The sequence below is a fragment of the Astatotilapia calliptera genome, chromosome 18 (assembly GCF_964374335.1).
Source record: "Astatotilapia calliptera chromosome 18, fAstCal68.1, whole genome shotgun sequence".
Lineage (NCBI taxonomy): Eukaryota > Metazoa > Chordata > Actinopteri > Cichliformes > Cichlidae > Astatotilapia > Astatotilapia calliptera.
The window spans coordinates 15,029,459-15,053,006 of record NC_137439.1 but is presented as its reverse complement, the minus strand read 5'-3'; the positions used below and the strand labels follow the sequence as shown (position 1 = coordinate 15,053,006).

At 36.9% G+C, this 23,548-nt stretch overlaps 2 protein-coding genes across 6 annotated transcripts in view; one reads left to right on the top strand and one right to left on the bottom strand.

Annotated features, from left to right (window-relative positions):
• The window catches only part of ghrhra (growth hormone releasing hormone receptor a), a 32,026-nt gene extending 23,551 nt beyond the window's left edge, over positions 1–8,475 (top strand). The window contains exon 11 of the mRNA XM_026150538.2: positions 70–8,475. Coding sequence (XP_026006323.2) covers positions 70–216 — 147 coding nt within the window. The 3' untranslated portion in view covers positions 217–8,475. The remainder of the gene's footprint in view (positions 1–69) is intronic.
• Positions 6,098–23,548, bottom strand: part of LOC113010475 (pituitary adenylate cyclase-activating polypeptide type I receptor-like) — a 33,267-nt gene continuing 15,816 nt past the window's right edge. For 2 of the 5 annotated variants that reach the window (XM_026149539.2, XM_026149540.2), the window contains exons 4-15: positions 22,605–22,715; positions 22,409–22,509; positions 22,227–22,324; positions 20,602–20,734; positions 19,242–19,395; positions 17,259–17,319; positions 16,146–16,215; positions 15,753–15,844; positions 14,985–15,068; positions 13,238–13,367; positions 11,699–11,740; positions 6,098–10,338 (exon numbers count right to left, since the gene is read on the bottom strand). In XM_026149539.2, the coding sequence (XP_026005324.1) occupies positions 10,114–10,338; positions 11,699–11,740; positions 13,238–13,367; positions 14,985–15,068; positions 15,753–15,844; positions 16,146–16,215; positions 17,259–17,319; positions 19,242–19,395; positions 20,602–20,734; positions 22,227–22,324; positions 22,409–22,509; positions 22,605–22,715 (1,301 nt within the window). In that variant the 3' untranslated portion in view covers positions 6,098–10,113. The remainder of the gene's footprint in view (positions 10,339–11,698; positions 11,741–13,237; positions 13,368–14,984; positions 15,069–15,752; positions 15,845–16,145; positions 16,216–17,258; positions 17,320–19,241; positions 19,396–20,601; positions 20,735–22,226; positions 22,325–22,408; positions 22,510–22,604; positions 22,716–23,548) is intronic. The other 3 variants (XM_026149542.2, XM_026149544.2, XM_026149545.2) reach the window with 3 other exon arrangements.

Genomic DNA, 23,548 nt, shown 5'->3' with positions numbered 1-23,548 from the left:
CATTTTGCTCAACAGGTGAACAAAAAGCCTAGGCATCTGTAACTTTCTGCAATTTCTATTTGTTTGCAGGTCCAAACAGAGCTGCGGAGGTGGCTGTGGAAGTGCCACAATCAAAGTAATCTCACACCAGCTAAGAGAAGCATCACTCAGATCACAATTCGGACTCATGGGGGGCTCGGGCTGCCTGCTTCTAGTGGCAACATCTCTTCTGTATGATTTCAGAGATCATTAATGAAGAAAATGTTTCACAAAGGAAAAGGAAGGGGAAAAATGAATCAGTCCTTGGAGCTGAACATGCTGATGACATTAATTCAACAACCCCTCTCTAAGAACAGGTTACCAGAATGAGCACAGGTGAGTGAGGAGGAAATGTATCAGGATGCATTATACTGATTTCAGAAGCAGTTGTGGCTGCAGTTTAAGGATGGTACAGCACACATTTCTCATTTGAAACACAGCGTGCTCTTTCTTGGACCGTCTCCGATGGTGGTTGATTTGTAGGGATGTCACGGTGCCACAGAGGAAAGAGGAAAACCTGGGGACAGAGCTGGCCCTGAGTTAATGACTGAGCAAAAATGTTGTGGAATCATATTTAGCATTTGCAGACACATGACGACAAACCTCAGATGTTAATTTGTCTGCCATTTTGAGTGTGTGAGCATGGTGACATTGCAGTAATAATGCTAATAATAATGCTAATAGTAATGCTAATAATGATACTAACAGCAATGTTAATAATAATAACAACAATGATTATTTTATTTAAAAAATGCAGTTACAAAATTCCTAGTTTGGATGAAACAGGATGTAATGTACAAGTCCAAACACAGGCAAATATCTTACAGTACATTCACTCCTGCATACACACATTAGAAGAACAAGAACCAAAAATAATGGGAAAAGACTAAGGAAATGTTATACTATAAAAAATTAGGTTTTAACTGTCATATAAGACAAACCACAGATTCAACTGACCTGACAGTATATGACAGGGTTACCTCCAGTAGAAACAGAACTGGACAGAAGGGGAGTATGGTGTCACAGTGAGGAAATGCGTGGAAAAGCAGTTGGTTCTGCAGCAGGAGGAGTGTAGAGAAGCTAAGTGCTTAGCTTGTGTAGTGATGACAGATGAGAACTCCATGGTTAGCTCATCCTTTTTCTCCAGTTCCTGCTTTACCTGGCGGAGGTCATCTTTTAACTGTGTGTATGCTGGCAGGCAGTGTCAAGACACTGTCATAATAGTGCTTAACAGCTGTTGAAGGTAGCAAGCACTTAGCAAGCAGGCTGAAAACAAAACAAGGAGCTAGGCTAACACTGACCCCACCTAATAAAGCCACCAAACCAGGTTTCAGGAAAGGTGTCAAGTTGCAGCGGTGACAGTAACACAGTAGCAAATTGATCAAAAGGAAATTACTAAATCCACCAAAACACAAAATTCAAGAAAAACTGGCCTAGAGGCCAGTCAATAACCAGGTAACTGGTAATTGCCAGGTAGCAATTACCAGTTAGAAGGAAAAAAGTTTATTTCCCAACGAGTTAAAAGTGTTTGCTGGAGGTTAAACAGGCCTATAGATAGGTCAGTAACCACCTAGCAACCCCCAGTTTCTAGGGAAAAATGTGTATTCCCCAACCTTGTGATTGCTTTCGCTGCTAGCATGCTGCTATGGTCATCATTTGAATGAAAGTGATTTGTCTACAGACGTTGTCTAGTTAACCCCTTTTTCCATTAATACCTACTCGGATTGACTCACCACGACTCGCCCACGTCTTGACTCGGATCGACTGGTTTTCCATTACAACTGAGTACCACCTAATGTGCATGGTCATTGTTATAGAAACGGGGCGGAGCGTTGATAAATACACGGTTAATGTATGAAATGAATGCTACAACAAAGGTGGACATCGAGGCAAGAATATACCTGCTGTTCAGTCTGTGGCTTTTTATCAGACTTGGGGACCATGGCATTGTTTTTTGTAGCCATTTCCCCTCGTTACCAGGTTTCAAAATAAGTGTTTTTGATTTTCGTGAATGGGATGCTATCATGACTCATTGAGCGATGCCCCTGACTAGCCAATTGGCGGCATGCAGTCTGACCACGTCACATTTTAGCAAAAGCTCGGTTCACTATGAACCCTGGCCAAGCAGGTACTATGTTAGTACCTGGTCCAGATACTATGAACTAAGAGAAGACCCTGAAAACCGTGGTGAACCATGGCAAGTCGATCCGAGTAGGTTCTAATGGAAAAGGGGCTTTTATCTCAAGTAAAAACTGTGAAAAAAAGTGGCGACTGTGTGTCTGCAAAGTATAAGTTGTGCCTTTTAAAAAATGTGGGCTGCAGTGCTGAAGCTCCTTGTTTAGACATAGAAATAGACTGTATTTATCCCACACTGGGGAAATTCATATTGTACAGCTGTACAATGGTCAGCAAGAGAAGTGAATTAGAGACGTATTAGAGAAAAAAAAATCTTTGCTTTCAATTACACCCAACAGCCTCCAGGAACCACTAATGACCAGTTGTCAAGTGATGGGTGTTTTTCATCATTATGGAAGACAACTTTTGAGCAATGGGCTCATGACATGAGAAACCTCAATAGAGACAGCTGTGGAAACACTGGATTTGGGAAATCGCTAACATATGTGAAATAGTTCTGTGCAGCAAGCAGCAGGAGCAGTCTATACTGGAAACTTTTGAAGGACCACTCTGGAGTTGTGCGTGCTTGCTCACTTAGCATTTCACTGACTGAAATATATATGTTATGTATATCTATATATAATTTTTTAAAGTACTGCGATCCAGAGAGTCCAGGACAAGCATTTTGCATTGCCATTAATTGGTACATCATGTTTTAACTTATTGGTTTGATGATGAGCCATTGGATTTGTGAATATTTATTTGCTGCTTTCCACATATTTATGGTGTTGTCAGATGTGATAAATCATGAGCATTTGATGTACTAGTTGCACTTAAAGAAATACCAAATTATTAAAAGAGTGCCTGGCATTTACATAATACAATGTCATAAAATGGTTGTGTTTAACAACACTGGGCTGGTTACCCACACTGACAATGGTCCAAAGTTACAGCACAATAAAACATAGCACCTCTTATTTGTGCATTCAAGTGCTCCTCAGGTGGTCCAATTTTTGGAGTTTGGAAGTCATTTTTCAGAGTTCTGTGTGTTCATGTGCTTTTACAACACTTCCTCACCCCAGGGTGTCAAATTATGCCTTTCTGTGAGATGTGCCTGGGGTTGCAGAGATGCACAAGATGTCTTTTCAGACTTTCTGTGTTGTTGTTCCGACCTCAGGGGACGTTCACGTGATTTTTCTAGTCAGTATATAAATTTTATAGTAGGTGTGCACACAAATACGTATTGAGAATTGTACAACCATTAAGCCTTTGCATTTGTAATTATGTAATTATTTTAAGCAGCAGTTTGTTAGATTTGCTCACCATAAAGACTGGGAACAGCTTGCTTAATTATATTTCCTAAAGTAATAGTTCATCCAGCATCTCTGAAGTTAAGTTTGGTTTAACTTCATATGCTGCATCTCAGCCCTGCACTTTTTAAGTCTTTATATTCAGCAAAGCTGCAGACACATTAGTGTACAAAAATATTTCACTATACAAGATCTTTAACACAAAGATAGTACCAGATTAACTACACACAATTGACATCAAACACTGTAACAGTGTACCCGCGCATGTAATGCACAGTAATAGATGAACATTTGTGGTTTTAAAAGTATTCAGTGTTTACTTTTTCCATCTAAGAATAGGATTTCCTTTCTATCAGAATTTTAACCAGGACCTAAGAAAAGCACATTTTCTCCTTTCCCCAAATACAATGTTGGACCTGAAGCCAAACCTCACCTTCCTCAGACCCTCTTTATTCCTCAGACCTAAAAATTATGCCTATAGGCCCTACTTGCTCGATTCATAATGAATGTAAAACACTTCCGGTTGTCGCAGCTGATATCTCAGTGATCCTACTGAGCCCATCTATCCCCCCTTCTATTGGCCTAATAAGTAGATACAACTTGTATAATAATATTTTATTTTATGTGTATATGAATTAGTATAATATATGTTATACAATATACACAAGAAGCTATACTCAATAAAATGGGATGAAACTTTTATCGAATAGAATAATTTATAAATCGTAGGAAATGTAAAATATAGAAAACTGTGAAATATAACATTAAGCTTTGGTGGTTCTCCTCATGACATGGTACTCCAATGAGGGTAACAGTTTAATGCTGCTGAGAGCAAACGTTTTATTTTTTGGCTTGAATAAACACAATTGCCCACAATAACTGGTAAGAAATATTTTCTGTGTCTTGGATTTGACTTTTGCTTGAACAAATTCTGCAGTCATAAACTGAAAGCCAACTTGTTTTAAATAAAATGTTTTTTTAGATAAATTATTTTATTTTAAACTCTTTTTTAAATTACTTTTAAATCCCGTATGGAGCAGAGGACCAAAACTGGTCTTGAACGCGTATGTCCAAAAACCCCTTAGAATAATAATAATAATTAACATTTATTAACAAGCACCCAGGATTATCTGTTAAATCTATCAAAGTCGTACAGTTAATGTTTTAGGATAGTTTTTCCAAAGTGGACCCCTCAGGTTACTTTAGCGCAGACACCAACAAAGATTGTTACTCACACTGGGTGCAATCCCCCGCAATAAAGTTATACGTGTAGTGCAAAAATCCTGTTCTTCTCCACAGTTGTGACTTTCACACCATGGGTGTGACTGTCATGGTGATTTTGGACTCTTAATGATTTCTTTGATCGGTTCTTTTTCCAGGATGGAGTGATTGTACAGCATGCAGCTTTAATGACTTTAAAAAAACAAGAACAAGAAGCAAGAATTAGGCGCACAAGTTTTAAGCTATTTTGGATTTTCTCTAATATACACAGAGTCAAAAGTACATATTCAGGATCTAAAATGTCCTTTGACTTGATAAAGCAAAGACATATTAACTTCTCATCGGTAATCATAATTGACTACAACTGGTAGTTTCTCTTTTTCTTTGTTTGATTGACCGATACTCAGAACAATGGTAAAGTCCAAGGAACAATGAAGCTCTAAAAAGAAGAACGTTTGAGCCATTTTTAAACATCTGCAAATTCTGAGATCATCAGTTCAAACAACTGTACATAAGTACAAGTTATTTGTATGTGTCACCGCTTTGCCAAGATCTGATAAGGCATTCAGGAACAACCCAGGAACCACAAAAGCTCAAGCCTGGAAACTGCTGAAACACCAGCGTCACTGTTCACAGTGGGTCCAGTATTACATTGCCTTAGCCTGATTAGGCACTGATCAAGAAAGAAGCCCCTATTCCAAAATCGCTGCCTTCAAGCTTGGCTGAAATTTGCAGTTGCACATATAGACAAGCAACTTGTCTTCTGGGGAAAAAGTTTTACGGTCAGATGGGATAAAGATTGAGCTATTTGGCTCCTACAGCACGAGGTATGTTTGGAGGAGCATGGTGGTGGTGCTCTTGGACTGATATGCTGTCAGTGATACTAGTACATTCAACAAAGTGTTTAGAATAATGGAGTGCTACCTCCATATTCTTCAACATCACCTGAGATCAACAGCCCGAAGCTTGGACGTAATTGGGTGTTCTAACAGGACAATCATCCTAAACTTGGATCTGGTTTTGGAATGAATATAGCAGGCTAACATTAAGCTTGTGGAATGACCTTTTTAAAAGCCTTGGCTTCGACCCTGTTGAAAATTTGTGGACTATACTTAAAGCCAAGTGATGCCAGGAAACCAACGAATTTAAATGAACTCTACCAATTCTGTATTTAATCAAATATTAGTGGCGATGTAGCTTATACGTGTACTTTTGACCTTGTGTGGATAATTCTTATTTTTTTAAAGTCATTAAAGATGGATACTGTGCAATCATTTCATCCTGGAAAAAGAACAATTCAAAGAAATTATTAAAAGCCCCAAATTGCCATGACATTCACACCCATGTGTATGTAAACTTCTTACACCGATAGTAAATGTAAGTAAATCTTCCATCTTTGAATAATGAATCACACTCTTTGCAAGTACAACAACTTACCACCGATAAGTTTATTTTGCAGTCAATTTTACACAACTGGAGACATGAATGTTGGACACCAGAACGCTTGTTACACATGGCACACTGTCACAGGTAGAACCTTTGATGAAAGTTCATAGATATTTTTTCTTCATTAAACTGAGAATTTACATATATTTAAATGCTTGTCATTACATACACATGCATACAGATTACAGTCTCCAACTTTCAAACACAGATGCACACACACACACACGCACACACACACACACACACTGAAAACTGGTACATAAAGAAATGTACAAAATCACAGCCACAAACACTGCAGGTCTTAGTCAAGAGGTCCACCTGTGTGCCAAAAGTATGCATACATGATAAAGAAAAGACATCATTTGTACACTATGGCAAATTTATAGCAGGCAACATTTAAGAGCAGCTGAGCGACAACGGTACATTCAATTCATTGGCAATCAAGACTTAACACACAATCAAAACATCATAAAACCGGCTCAACAAGCACAACCGCCAAAGTAACAGCATCTTAGCACAGAGATATGCCACATAGAATAACTACAGTCAAAATATTTTTTTAATCAGTTTTAGAAACACTCATTTACTTTTTTTTTTTTTTTGCAGAAAGTTAAATGAGATTGATGCTAAAAATGCTGGCAAAAAGACAAGATATTAGCTTGCTGTCCAGGTAGCTTATTTAGCTAAGGGGAGGGGGGGTTTCTCTTCTAGTAAAAAAAGTCACTTCCAGGTAGTAGAAATCTACTAGGTATGGGAAACAGCCTTTTAGGTTTATTCATAAATTATATATATTGTATTTTTGGTATGGGTATAAAATAGGGAGTTAAATGAGGATCAGAGGCTAGCTGTTTCCCTAATCACTGGATATAGCTTCTTTTTCTAGCATACAGATATAAGCGTGTTATCACGCTATTATATATCTCTATATATAATATTAAAAAAAATTATCAGGGTTTCTCTTTGATACATTCGTTTGTTATAATAATTCTAAAATAAATGCAAGAAGAGGTTTATGAAAAGCAGTGTGGTCTCTTTTAGCCAAAATTTAGCTAAAAGCTACAATGCTCAGTTTTCCTCTAGCTAGTGCTAAGAATCAAAACAAATTCTCCAGATTTCCTCTAATCTCACAGTATGGTTAAAAACTGACACAGTTCACAGTTCACTAAAGTGAAGGGGAGGAATTTGAGATATGGCATGACAGAAAAACACATATCTCTACATTGAAAAAACAAAACAATGTTAATTTAAGTTTTATTATGGACATCAAAATGTTGGGCTTGTCACAAAAACAGATGTAGAAAAAGAATAAAAATATGGCATATAAGCATCTCTACCCCCTATCCTACATTTCTAAACATGAGCAAAACAGTGCCTGTCAAAACTGTCCACTCTCCTTAACATTTTACTGCCACCCTGTGGTAGACAAATACACAGCACGGAAATGAGCAAGGAGTCATTTTTACTCTTCTTTTTTTCACATACAGTAACAGCTTTGAGACATGGTCGTTTACATCTGAGCTGTTTAACACTCAGAGTGACGGCTGGTGATAGAAACACTTAAGCAGCAGCAGAGTGTTTGTGTTTAAAGTCACACTCTCTTACACACTTTGTGTTTTGTCTGTTGCATTTGTTCCACCTCTAAAAATCTATTTGAATAAAATCATGTCCCCTGTCTGTTGTCCTCACTCTACTGTCCACAAGCTGCAAAGATGATGCATTTGATATAATGTTACTTTTCAGAGGTTGCATCTGCTTCTTGTGTTTTTTGTCTTTCTCTAGAGTGAGAGACTTTGCTATGCATCTCCCACTCTCACTTCTTCTGACACTACATTTATGGCACTTAGACCAAGAACACCACATCACTCAAAATAATGAAATCATACATTAGAACCACAACTATGTTTTATGCACAAAAAAGCATGTATACTGTACATATAGTCACTTTACATGGCACCATTTCATGGAAAATAAATATACATCCTTATCTGTAAAGTATCATCAATTCATTGTTCAAAGATACTACATTCTTAGAATCCAACTATGATGGTACATAAAATAAATATGGTGAAAAAACTATTTTTGTTTACATCATTTCACATTTTATTCTATTAAATAATTTTCCCACTTGTACAATTATTGTTTCTCAGTCTGTTTTTTGCACAAACAAAATAGAAAAATGAGCAAAAATCAGCGATTGTCAAGAGCTGTCACATTAAAGCCTTTAATGTTGACTGTTACACCACTTGTTTTTTTGTTTTGTTTTGAAGCCATTTATCTTTCACATTGCTGCTAAAATGAGTGTTGTAGATACATCATGGCTGTAAACCAAGAGATAAATAAAATAAATAAAAATTATGGAAAACTACACAGCAGGACTCTTTTTACACTGTGTGTAAGTTAATAAACTGACAATGATGAGAAATTCACTAATAAAGTTTTGAGACACACAATGGAAAAAGCATATTTTCTTCAATCTACACTGAAATCCACCACTCTGTACATTCTTTGAAATGACTCGCTGCACCTTTAGATTACCTGTAAAAATGTAAAAATGATAGCTATTTGTGACCGACTAGGCACTTTGGAATATGAGCGTAGGATGGTTAAAATTAGAGTAGGAACAATTTATTATGGCACAATGGTCTCAAGCTTGGAGGAAAGAGATCAAGAGACAATGAAATCTGTTATGTTCAAGAGCATGTTGACAGTGGGAATCTTTCCCCTACAATAAAACGATGTACATTTAAACTCATGGCACTATGAAGAGCTTTGGGTGAAAGCATCCACTATATGGCACGTGTACTGTTTATGTTCACAGTTTGCAAAAAAAATCTGTCTGAAAAGGGAAAAGGGGACTCGAGCTCCACTAGTAGAGCAGCTAAAGGCTCTAGTTGGTTCAGATAGTAGACCAGTGGTTCCCAACCTTTCTGATCTGTAACCGCTTAAAACAAAACTAAGTCAACTCACAACCCATCATCACACTCTGTGAGGACAGGCTGCTTATTTTAAGCATCAAGATGAGGAACTAGAAGGAAAAACAAACCAATATTAATGTCCACATTATGGCTAACATCTCACAGTCCCTCTAATTCAATCTAATCTTGGGATTCCCAAGGTTGGGAAACACTGTTCGTTCACATCTCTTTTATATATACTGTATGTGTTTTTATTTTTCATTTCATACAAAAAATAGTCCAGACTAGAGTGGGCAGGATCTTCTGGGTCCTCTGGATATGGGATGTAGTCTACAGATCTGGGCTCCAGTTCCTTTTATTTGAAAAGGTCATAACAATACTGCGTTATCCTAAATAAAGAAATTCTGATCTAGACACTAAAAGTCACTATTTACACAATCCATGAGTTGTTTTTTTTTCTTTATATATAAGTTATATTTTGACATACTCTGTACTTACGGCTGAAAGTAGAAAATGTTTAAATTCAAGACAAAACATTTAAACAATGAGCATTTTTTACAAGCAAGGCGAACGTTTGGTTGATAATTAACTTTGGGCTGTAATGAAATCCAGTCAGGCAACCAGTTTGGCACTTTGAAGCACATTTACTTTACACCAACAGCCAAATATGACCCCATACTTTATGTCAAGCTATTTATTTCTTAAAATGTATTATTATTATTATTTTAATAGTGTCTCTTGTGGCACCATCTCCTATCTGAATGTAAATAAAACAATAAAAGGGGGAAATATTATATAAAGAGAGTTTAAATCAATAAAATGTAATTTAAGTTGTGCAAAAATATTCATTTTAAGTCATTAATCATATAAATTGCAACCTAAAGTAGTCTAAGGTAGTGAGATAAATTAAATATATTACTTCAATATTAAATGATAAAGACATAAAATCTCCAGTAAATGTTTTCAGAAAGATTAATTTTCTAAAGGTGAATTAACTACATGCAAGAGGTTTGAGGGGCCACTTTGGTCTGCTCTGGTTGGTCTGATGTAGGTAAGTGGAACGGCACCTTGAAGTTGATTCTAGCAAATCAGATGCTCAGGTCGGGAGGCTGATGTTGGCATTCTCCGCCAGCGGGCTCGACATGCGTATCTGCGAGCTGCTCTTGCTGAGGATCGACAGTTGAGTCCCGCCGTTCACTCCACTGCTGGCCAACGAAGGATGCCTCTGCTGCTTCAGGTCCACAGCAAAGTACCGGTTCACCGTCCAGCTGCGCCATTTCCTCTTGATCTCCGATTGCACCTTCAGGGAGAAACTTCACAAGGTCATTTTTAATGTACTTTAAGCTGTACCAGCTCCACGAAAAGGTACAGTAAAGGTGAGGTTTTTAGAAAGAAGAGTTTCCTAATGTGATCTAGAGCGTTCGAAAGACATGCACGCATGCCAACTTTTTGGGATTTGGGACTGTAATATAACATGGCTTTTATAATAGATAATAATTCCAACGTTTTATGTATCAGGACATAGTATTAAAAAAAATCTGGTTCTTAGCAGGTATTAAAATTAAGTAAATATGAATAATGGAGAAGTTGTGTATGAAAAACTATCTATACCTTTTCCCCTTCCTGAGGAATTAACAGGGTAAGTAGAAGTGAGGTACTGATAATTGAATGACCTTAATTATCTGATAACCAGCAAGTGTGAGCACCTCTATAAAAAGACTTATTTTGACTTTTCAGGTTCTTGTGTTTTCCAGAGACAGACATTGGCAACCAACTTAAATAAGCAATTGTTGCTGCTGCTCAATCTGGAAAGAGTTATAAGGTCAACAAACTCAAGTCCATCATTCTACAGTGAGAAAAAATATTCAAAAGTGGAAAACAACCAAGACAATATCCCAATGTCTGACCATGCAGTGCTCAGAGAAACTGCAAAAACCCCAAGACCCAGCATATCTCTCTTTATGGATCTCAGCATGTTAAATGTTAAAGATCATGACAGTACTATCAGAAAATTATAATAAATATGGCCTGTTTCAAAGAGTTGTGAAGAGGAAGCCTCAGTTTAGTTTTTGCAAAACTGCATCTGAACAAACCAAAAGACATCTGGAACAAAGTGGAGTGTGTGTTCTTGATCATCTGTATTCAAATAATTTTCGAACCTGGTAAGGACAATATTTTTTTTATTATGTCCTGATATATAAAACGTTAGAACTGAAAGACTTTTTAAGATTCTAATTTAAAATTACTTTATTTTTTAAATTATAGCTGATCTGGGGAAAATATGGAAAAAGGTCATCAGTTCTCAGAAGGCACACTTTTTTCAACACTGGCCAGCAACTAATGCTTTACATAAATATAAAATAACTCATTAGATTTTTAATATTTCTTACACTATATGATTAAACAGACAGATTGCTTCTGCATCACTTGCAGATGCTTCATGGGAGAAGTTATACTATCTGTCCTCATATTTGCTTACAACTAATGTATATTACAACTAATTGTATATTATACAAAATTTATTAAATGGTGATAAAATTTATATTAAGTTATATTAATTTGGGTAGGATTATAAGCACAGAGATTCATCCTGAAATTGCAAGCACAAGAACTATTATAAAAAATACTATGAAGAAGTGAGCGTGTATATGAATAAATAAGGGGGAAGCTTACCTCTCCATTGAGGAAACAGTAGAGGACAGCCACCACAAAACCCTGAGGAGGAGGATGGAGAGAAAATTGAAAGAGAAATGAGAGAAAATTTGCTCGAGATTCAGTTTAATCTAACTGTGGTAATATATACATTTAATATAATCAAGCAACACTTATGACAGCTGTGCTATATATGTATAGCACTGATGTTATAAGCACTGTAAGAGAAAAGAAAGAGGAAAACTGACTTCTGCTTTTGCTGTGCACAACGTACAGGTCTCTTCAGTATTTGGGATGTTAAATGTATATCAAAGTACATTATTTGGAAAAATTGGCCACCAGCAGTTAGTTTTACCTACAACTAATGGTTATATTTACATCTACCATTTTGTAAGTGACCAGGCTGATAAGACATATCTGCCACAGATACCTGTCTCTGTCAGTTTACTGCCAGCTAAGGTGACCAAGGCCTAACAAAATGCATGACAAAAAGCCATAATTTTTAAAAAAGAAAATGAACAAAACCATTATAAGGTTTGGCATTTTATCTTTCTCATCAAATAAATACTATACGCATAAAATAAATGTTCAACTGTTCCTGAGAAGGAGCACTTCCTGGATTCAAACTGCTTCTGTTTAAGGTGTTCTTTGAAAAGGATAAACATACGCTAAATCCTCAAAGAACTCCAAGGCACTTTCTTTTCCAATAAAATTTAAAATGCCTTCTCAAGTCACCCTTTGATGACTTTGCACAAAATAAATCAAATGCAAATGAAGGTAAAGGGTTAACCTGCACTAGGAAGATGATGACAGCCGTGCCTGCTTTTCGTTAGAAAAAGGACAGACTTAGAAAAGCCTATCATGAACTCTCAACTTTAGAAAAATAGAGCCAGTGAAATTGTCGACCATTGTATCTACATGTAGCTTTACTTTAACAAAAACAATTGTCTATAAATGTGTTCCTCAGTGTGCTGTCAAAAATGTAAAAACACAAAAGAAATTGACTACCTAGCATGTTAGCTGATCACCCCCTAATGGCATCTTATTGGATGAAACAAACAAAATAATTTAAGTGAGTCACTGAAGATATTTTAGTCTTTTTTTCATCATTACTGATGCTGATCTTTCACTGATAAACACATTTCCTCCTGGCATCGGAGACAATATAGAATAATTGTTTCCATCTATTTTATCCTTTTATAAATCCAGTTTAATTGCTGCAGGGCTCATTTTAACGGCATTGTGTTTAACTGCATGTAGTTTTATAGCATTAATTTGTTATTCTTACTGCTTAATGTGCTGCCCAATATTACTTTCACAGTTTCACAACTGCTTCCAGTAAAAAGGCTTTATGGGGTATGTACTTAGCTCCTCTTCACTTTTCATAGCTGTTGATAATGACTGCAGAAGATAACTTTTGGATATTACTAAAACTCTCCTTAAGATTCTGCTGTATCTTCTATATTCAAATGATTTATTGTCCCATTACGTTCACTCATTCATCATCTGGGATCTCTTCTTTAAGTAAAACTGGATGATGAAGGAGCTGCAGGAGCGTACCTGGAAGGATCCAAGGCCCAGCTCGAACACAAGCCTCTCCCTCTTACTGACATCTTCAGGTGAGAAGGCGAACACGGTGTAGTGAATACCAAAGAGAGGGATGAGCAGGAGGGTGGAGCGTGCCAGACGCCTGAACAAACAACAACAAATAGTTTAATGAGATTGAGTGAGACACAAATCAAAGTTGTTTTAATGTAGATTTACTGGAGCTGGTCAGGTGACGCTAGAGATGCATTGCTGATGTAATGCTGTGCCACATTTCACTACTATACTGTTTCTTAAATGTTTCATTAAGCTGCAAATTTATATATTGATATATTAAAAATATATTAAAATTTATATATTAATATAATAATATATTAATCCTCAGCTTTGTATAAAAAAAGAGGATTTAATAAATACTTAAAGTGTTCGAGGTAAAGGCTGGTGGTATTCTGTATTTTTCTTAATGTCAACAAACCCACTGAAAAGACCAAAACCAACAACAAACTGCTTTGTTGTAGTCTAAAGCCCCTCATTTCTAGCCAGTATATATAAAAAAAGATCAATGATGTTCTCCTGTTTTTAGATGAACTTTTTTTTTAACAAGCACTACAGTTTATTTTCAGTTTCACATACACGGTCATGCATAAATAAATATTCTAAATCACCTAAAAATTGTACTGCTTAGCCCAGTTTTAGCGACTAAAAATCAGCATAGCCCAGCTGTTTAAGCTCTATAATATTAGGTCAGAAGTAGTTGACTGGATTTGTTGACAGTCAGAAAAATAAAATAGCACCACACATCCATTCTTAACTTTACGATTGAGGTTTATTTTAATGTATCAGTTCTTTTTAGGTCAAGACACCGGCAAGAACGCACTCAACTGCCGCTGTGTTTGATACTTTATGGCAGTCACATAAAGCTGTGTCATTACACTGTGGCGTGTATGATGGAACACTGGCTGACGCACAATATCAACGGCACAATACAGACAAACACTTGGTGGACACAACTGTGCAAAACAGTGGTTTCTACAGTGCGGTCCAGTGTCGCCAGGGGTCCTTATGAAATAGTTTCACAACTAGAGTTTGACTCGTTTTCTTGCTGAGAGTTACAGGAGTAGGTCACCTGTTTATCTGTCCACTTAGTGTGACGCTAGCTTAGCACCTAAAGTGGGAATAGAGAAAGTGCACACTGTAAAAAGAAATCTCTAAAAATATATGTGATGTTTTGAAATGCAGAAATTTTCTACATACTGTTTTTTCTTAATATAAACTTACACTATTAAAAAAATATTATTATTTTTAACAGTGCAAGTTCAGGTAACAAACACTTATTTAGATATTTCTGAATCCTCACAGCTTAATATTTAACACATTGTCTATATTTACCTGAATCTAAACTTTTTTTTTGGCAGTTTATGGATTAAAAGTGTATAGTGAGGTTATACTGTTAACTCTTGTTTAGCTAATAAAAAGGTGTTGGTCATCCAACTCTGAGCAAGAAAACAAGTAAACAATATCCCAAAATGTCAAATTCTTTTAAATGTTTTATCATAATGGAAGGAGATACACACACACACACACACACACACACACACACACACATAGACACACACATGCAGTGAACAGAAGACAGAAACTGACACACACACACGGACGCACGCACGTACGCACGCACGCACGCACACACACACACACACACACACACACACACACACACACACACACACACACACACACACACACACACACACACACTTACAGTGTGATGGTGGATAACTCTGACATCCTGCACGAATGCTGAACAGCCTGTGTGGGCTCACTGAAGCATTTCTGAGCACAGCTGCTACACAGCACAAAGACAACACACAATACAACAAAGACAATGTCTTTAGGGACACAGACGCACAGTGTCACGCGCACACACATCTCCACACTCGGTCATGCACACTCAGGTCTAAGCTGCAGAAGACAAAAGTATTATCTGCTGGGCCTCCAAAGATACTATCCGATGGGAGGGGAGCAGGAGTGATGTCTGGATACAGTACAACTCCATAATGAGGTTCAAACTTCCTGACACTGGGTTCTACAAATGAATCTGAAATTTTAAAAAAAATAATCTAGGCAGACATGTCAGAGGTTATCACAGAGTATTACAAAAAATGGCTGGATTGACATGTTTGTGACACTCACAAGAGAGAAAATAACCCTTGTGCAACATATGCATTTAATATGTTAGCATCTATAAAAATATCACCCAGCTTTTAATATACAGATGGTACCTTCTGTAGGGTCAGTTGGTTGTAGGTTTTGGTCTTTTTGGTCTTTTGATGCTGGTTTTGGGATTTTTTGACAAGATGAAAAAAAGTAATAGTGCCAGCCTTAACTTAAAATTCTGAATCCTAGCTCTGTGAGTAGCAGGGTTGCAAGATCTAGAAAACTGCAGCAATCAAATTTATTAAAGCATAAATTCTTCATCCAAATTTTGACATTTTTGAACTCACGTTTAACCCCACCGATTGTAACTTACAGGTAAATGCTCGATTCATTTCCTCCGATATCAGGCGACTGCAGCTTCTGGACCAGGATCACGATTATTCCAATGAAGAGGACGAAATTGATCTGACATGAAACAGAAAATATTTTCACTGCGGTCAGTTGAACATTAGGTCTTTCCCTTCTCTGCTTGGTTTTCTTCCTGAGGAAGTAGCAAGCAGAGGTTGCTGGTTGCCTTTAAAACTGGTCTACTCAATCACACGCTTGTCTATAAAAAATTATTTTCCCTTTTGTTTCACACCACATTAGGATAGATAGGATTTAAACTGGGGCCACTGTAAGAAAGCCTTTGACATTTAGCTTTTGCATTTGCAGGTGAGCAAGTTAATAAAAGGAAAACTGAATGAGCAACCAGTAAGTGTCATACCATTATAGATGCCACCACAGGTCCTTTGATCACCCACCAGAGGGCAGTGTTCTCATTCGTATCCCAGCATCTGGAGGCCAACAGTACATTTCAGTAATCATACACCATGCTTCAGACATTAGGTAATGCACAACCTCATAGTTTGCCAAACAATGAGCCAGGTTTCAATTATAATACACCAAATACTCAAATTAGTGAGGAGGATTTAAAATGAAAGGAAAAACTCTCAATAACTGAGAATGAAAAACTGAGTTACAAACTTAGCTTAATACTATCAGATGGTTTTTTGTTTTCTTACACTTGTATTACATCACATATTGTGCTCAAAAATGATGAAAAAGGATGCAATAACCGAGCACTCAACAGAGGCTTAACGTACCCAACAAAGGGAGAAATTTCATAATGGCAAATATTATCAGTATTGTCATCAGTATTTTGCTAATAAGAATGGCTAAAACTTCTCATGTAAACATCACCAAACCTCTGTCAATATCAGTTACACTGATTACATTAATTATATTGTAAATTTCTTAATGAAAATATTTTATTAAAAAATGATTTTAATAAAACTAAAAGAGGTTTTCTGGCCTGTGTGGCTAATAATATGACACCTGTGTTTATATAACAGTCCTGACGGTTCTTTGTGATCGTTAATAAGCAACTAGTTTCACATGGAAAAAGACTTACAGGTGCCAGTGTTCACACATAAAAGAGGCTCCTGCTTAAAGGGCACCAAAAGCAAAAAAAGAAAAAAATCATTGTAAAAGTAACCAATATTATAATCTATTGTAACATTATCTGATATTATCAAACAATGTATCTAATAATGTGTAATTATCTGATATAATATAAGAAGACCAGTATTAATGGATACTGAGTTTTACTCCATGGCTCTCGAGCCCTGTTTGAAATGTATTCATAATAAATCAAATATTGGCTGATTCTGAAATCTAGAGCATAACTAATAGTTACTACAAAATCCAATAAATATTGTGTAATATAATGTATAATCTCTGCTTCTAAATTACAGTGGAAAAGGACTGTAAAGCAGCAGAAAGATTATATGCACTTAGTTTCAGTGACTAAAGGTGGGGAAGAGGAGTCCAGACATACCCAGTGTCATGAAAATGGAGCCTCAGAACAGCCCAAACAGTCACACAAATTGTGGGAGTTCCTGTAATCATGAAAAAACAGAAATAAAAAAAACAGAAAAAGTAAAACAGAAATAAAATGCACAATGTTAATGTGACTGCCATAGTTGCTACTAGTCAAATCTCGTCTTTAGACATAAACACAGGAATCAAAAGGAATCATCCGATTTCAAAAGGCTATATTTTTAAAGTAATGAACAAATTTAAAATACATGTATATAAAGTTAAGGCACTCAACATTTTTCCCTCCAGATGCACGGCTTATCTCAAAGCCAAGTCCAAGTCAAATATGTTTTTGCAAACATGTCTGAACAGCCACCGCTGTTGTTACATTACTTACCTGCAACCGCGTGAAACTCACGACTCTTCTCTGTCTAACAATATATGTTTTGATAGTTTTGATAGAACAGCCGTGGAATTAAAGCACTTTGAAATTGGATGATTCTTTCTGATATACCCTGTATCAAAGGCTACAATCACAATCAGATTTGCGTATTTCCCTACTTCAGCTTTGTTTCGCCAATATTTAAAACATTTAATGGCAAATTTCACTAATCTCTCAAAGGCAAACAAACAGCTATAAAAAAGTTTAAACAAGACCTCAAGCAACTGAGAAAGAAAACACCACTTGCTTTAAAAAAAATCTTTTATCAAAACTATACAGTGCAGAAGATATAATAGATAATAAACAAAATTTTAAATGGTAAACAGCACAAAATTTAAAATTCACAATCTGATTAGTAACTCAGCAATGGTCCCCTTTTGCCTAATTAATGTCTTTAATTCTTCACGGGATAAAATTAACAAGGTACTGGAAACGTTCCTCACAGAGACTTTGGTCCATATTGACATGACAGCATAACATTCTCATTCCACCGCATCCCAAAGGTGATCTGTTGGACTGAGAATTGATGACTTTGAGTACAGTGAACTCTTTGTCATGTTCGAAAAACCAGTTTGAATTGATGGAAGAGGCCATCAGAAGATGGCACAGTGGTCATAAAGTGACTGACGTGGTTAGCAGTTTAAACAATGCTCAATTGGTACTAAGGAGCCCCAAAATGTCCTCCCCAGCATAACACCACCAGTAGTGTCAACCGTTGATACAAGGCAGAAAGATCCAAGCTTTCATTTTGTTTACACCAAATTCTGATTCATCCAAATGTAGCAGCAGAAATTGAGACTCATCAAAATGTGAGTTGTTGCTTCCTGTATTTAGCTGACAGGAGAGGTACCCAGTTTGGTCTCTGCTGCTGTAGCCCATCTGCTTCAGGGTTTGATTCAGAGATTCTCTTCTGCATATTAGATTTATAACAACTGCTATTTGTTGTCTTCCCATCAGCTCAAAGCAGATTGGCAAATTTTCTCTGACCTCTGGCATCAACACGGCTTTTCTTTAGCTCAGTGGATATTTTCTTGTCTTTTTTCAAAAACATTCTCTGTGAACCATCTAGAGCAGCGGTCCCCAACCCCCGGGCCTCGGACCGGTACCGGTCCGTGAGTCGTTTGGTACCGGGCCGCAAGAGTTCAGGCTCAGGTGTGAAATGTATAGTTTTCAGGGTTTTTGTCGGTTTTCAGCGTTATTTTGTTATCTTTTTGTTCGTTAACTCGGTTTTCACGTGTGTTATGAATAAATCTTTTTTTCTGTACCGGTACTAGTTTTATTTTGTTGTATTTATCCGCGACACATTAAAGGCCGGTCCGTGAAAATATTGTTGGGTATAAACCGGTCTGTGGCACAAAAAAGGTTGGGGACCGCTGATCTAGAGGTGGAGTATAGGAAAATCCCAACAAATGAGCTAGATAGATATTAAATATTTGCACTAACAAGCTGTTAAACAGGAATATATAGTAAAAGGAATATAATAGTAATAAAATGGCCAGTCATGTAAATTAGTCACCACTTTATGGCAATAATGATAATCAAGCAAAAATGTCTACTTACCCCACCCAACAATGGTATACCAGTAGAAGTAGCGTCTCTCGGGAAAGAAAGTCTCCACCAGCAGAGTGAAGAGATACAGACCTTCAATGAACAGCCAGAAATAGTTGGACATGACACAGTAATGGAAGAAAACCATCACTGCTTTACATGCCACCTGCATATGAAGACACGTTAGGAGATAAGTTGTGATTACCTATCTGTATGAAACAATTATTATCTTAGAAGATTCTGTACCAATATTAATCTAAACAAGAAAAATAATCTTCAAAATTTCAGTGAAGTTAATTATGATAATCTTGTTTCTTCTTCTCTAAACAGAAAAGTTGTGTTTAAATGGTCAATGGTTATTTATTCAAAAGCAATAGACCCCAAATGTCAGAGTGACATTATCCATGTAAACAACAAGGCGACAGCGCACCGCACAGGACGGTAATAACCCTAAATATTTAGCACGACCCGATGAGCTAATATGCAAATGATCTCCCCCAGCACCTACATGCCAGGCGAAGTGTCATGTGATGACACTGTGTTAATGACTAAAGTCCATATACACTGTGGGGTCAACCAATTACAGGACTGATCTGATTCTCTGTACTGCCATGACAATGACCTGTGATCACCATGGCAACAGTGGTAAAGTGTTTGATTTCAGAAAAAAAAAGAAACGGGAAAAAAAGGGCAAAGTAGCCATTGATATGTTAATAAGACTCTAGCAGAAGATTTCCACTGGTCTTGCTAAAGCCATTAGCGCATCTAATTAGGTTTATTTATCATGGCTGCTTAACAATAGTGAACAATGTATTCTTATCAGACAAAGGCTAAGAGCTTGTTCTGCATTTGTAATCAGGGAGTATTAGTCATCTAATAGCATGTTTGCTTTTTGTAAAATTTGCATCTGATTGAAGTTCTTTCAAAGGTGAACGGCAAACAGGAAACGCTGGAGGAGACGTATTTCTCAGGCGTTCTCGAGCTCTCGCTGTATCTCAAACAAAACAAGCCTGGCCATATTTTTTTATGCCCATTTTCTTTATAACCTGATTGGCTGGATTTTGGCGGTACACCCGATAAACCAGGACATGTATTTTACTGACTCTAGTGTCCACTTATTTTGTCAGAGCAGGGACTGTTTAGAATATTAAAGGCTTCAGCTTAAAACAATTGGCTTTAAATTAAAATTAATGATCTAATTAACCTTGGAAACTGAAAACTACCAATTTTCCATTAATCACTAAAACAGCAGTCACAATTGCTTCCTCTGGAAGTGATTAACACCATCAGCAGCAGGTGAAGTTTGTATTATGATGCCGACATAGTATATATATATATATATATATATATATATATGGTTGTTGTTACTGACTGTGTCCACGAAGCAATGGTCGCTGTCTTCCTGAGCGTACAACACGCCGTCCTTGATGAAGACTGAGATGGCTCTCAAAATGAAGGACACAAACAGATTCATGTGAATAAAGTTCCTGGTGCAGTGGAGCTTCCTGGAGAGATGAGAAAGGACATATACACATCTTTATCTTGTCTTTACATCTGTGCTCTGTTTAACCCTTCCAGCTCCGCGATGATTTAGAAATTACCACATGAAACCTTGTGGAATTCAATCTGAAAGCCTGTTCTTGCAACTTTAACTAAAAATCCCTGAATGTGCCGTGTTTGCAAACTTAAGAATGCTGACGAGCTTTGCTCTAATAACAGATAAGGGCTGGTCCCTGAACAGGGACCTCTAAGATAGAAACATGTTAAAGCTGCAACTGGATATTATTGGTGTCTTTGAACCTTAAGATTTATGGTGGGGTGGCCTTAAAACAACCACTGCCACACCCATCTGGTGGTGCATTAGGGAGGTTTAGGTCTGACAGTTTCCCACACACACACTGGGCATTTGTGTAGCAATAAGAAAGTAAAGAGAATTTTGCATTTTCCTCTTAAGCTTAAGGTTTTACTTTATGAATAACTAAACACAATCCAATAAATGCCTTTCAGAATAAACTGTCTATAAAATGCGCATCATTACCCTTCCATGATTCCAAGCTTTTAGTCAGTGAGTAAAAACAGGGTGAATTTTAAAGACTCTGTCATTAAGCCCGTCATTGAAACTAAAGGTATAGAGCCAGAACCTAAAGAATCTAAAGATATTTATTTTCAATGAATATACATAAATATAATGATTTATATAATGATCAAAGCTTCTAGTAATAATTGATCAAAGTACAATATTCTTCTCCTGTTGGACTAATGATATAGATTTTTGCTTGAATGTTTGAAACAACAAACACACAAAAAAGCTACTTTTGAATAAACTTTGTCACAAACTCAAGTTTGTTATTTAAATAGTTAAAAAAATTGTGAACATATTTTTCCTATCAATGATTGATTTTCTAGTCCATCAAAGTTCCAACCTTTACCTAAAGTCATGGGATCTGAGCAATGACAGAAATAGTGAGGTCACAAATACAATGAAGTGAAATGAGGTTCCTGTGTAGGGTAGCTAGGCCTGAACCTGTCGCATACATGGACAGCTGTGGAGACATCATAGTGACATAATCAGCTCTGTTATACTTCTTTGAAGTCTGCTTGAAATTCACTGCCTAGGGTGCATAGTTGGTGCATTGTAATGTAAAGTCTCCACGGATGAGTCCTAAGAAACCTGGCAGAGACAAGAACATCTGCAATCATCTGCAACATCTGTCACCAGGACCCAAGTGGACTCCAAAATGCTTTTAGCAAAGTCTTAGAGATAAGTGAGGAGCTCGGACATCTGAAGGGAGCTCAGAGCAGAACTGCTGCTTTTCTGTGTTTGAAAGGAGCCAGCTGAAGCGGTCGGGGCATCTGGGTCCATATTGGACACCTTCCTTTGGAGATTTTCAGGGCATGCCAATCTGCTTGAAAGTGTTGCTGGGGTGAAGGACGTCTGGAGATGGATTAGAAATGGATGGATGGATGGATAGATGGATGGATGCTCAGAAAGCTCACCTGAACCTGCAGAGAATAACCATGGCTGTAGTCAGAGACACAAGCGACGTGCTGTAGCCGACTGTGTAGAGGGCTTTGACTGATGCGTAGTATGGATCCTAATGGAGAAAGACAGAGAATGAGTCTGTGTACTTGATATACAGTACATGCCATATGGAATAAAAAGATCCACAAAGCCTTACAAGTTTGGTAGTGTTGTCATAGAAGAAACAGACTTCCGCATAGTGAGGAAAAGGCTCTGACCATCCATATTCAGTACAGTTACGACTGACCTTCCCCATTTCTGCAAATAAAAAAATATGCCTGAATAAAACTGCGCTGAATGAAAAGAAACTTGATGTTCAAATAAGACTATCCGAATATGGTGTTGCCACTCACCATCTTCAGGGACTGTGTAGTCATGAAGGAGCTCCGGACAGTTAACCTCCACAACCTCCCCAACATTGGCCGCTTGCCAGCAGGTAAGATTGTCCCACATCCAATCACATGCTGACAGGCAACGGAAAGGAAACAGAGCAACTAAAATTAAAAAAAAACTAAGAATTCAGGAAAATTTAAATGGTGGTAAAACAGTTCAGTTTCTAAAGATATCTAGCATTTTCTTGGCAAAATGATAAAAACCAAGGAAGCAACTTTCAAATGTTATGACCTCTCTTAACCAATCTCAGATCATTTTATTACCGACCAGTGTTACTACTTGACTAAAACGAGGCATTACCCCTTTGAAGAGTTCTTTCTCCACATGCTCCAGACGGCTCTATTATATTTTCTCAGACACACACATTTTAAAATGAAAACGACGGAATTTGAATGAAAACAACAGAATTTGGGAACAAACAATGGAATTTGAATGATAACAATGGAATTAAAATGAAAACAACAGAATTTGAATGAAAACAATGGAAGTTTAAAAGAAAACAACAGAATTAGAATGAAAACAGTGGAACAGAATTTGAATGAAAACAACGGAATTAAAATGAAAACGACGGAATTTGAATGAAAACAACAGAATTTTAGAACAAACCATGGAATTTGAATGAAAACAATGGAATTTGAATGAAAACAACGGAATTAGAATGAAAACAACGGAATTAGAATGAAAATAACGGAATTAAAATGAAAACGACGGAATTTGAATGAAAACAACAGAATTTGAGAACAAACAATGGAATTTGAATGAAAAGAACAGAATTTGATCAAAAACAAAAGAATTTGCATGAAAAAAACAGAATTACAATGAAAACAACGGAATTTGAATGAAAACAACGGAATTAGAATGAAAACAACGGAATTAGAATGAAAACGACGGAATTTGAATGAAA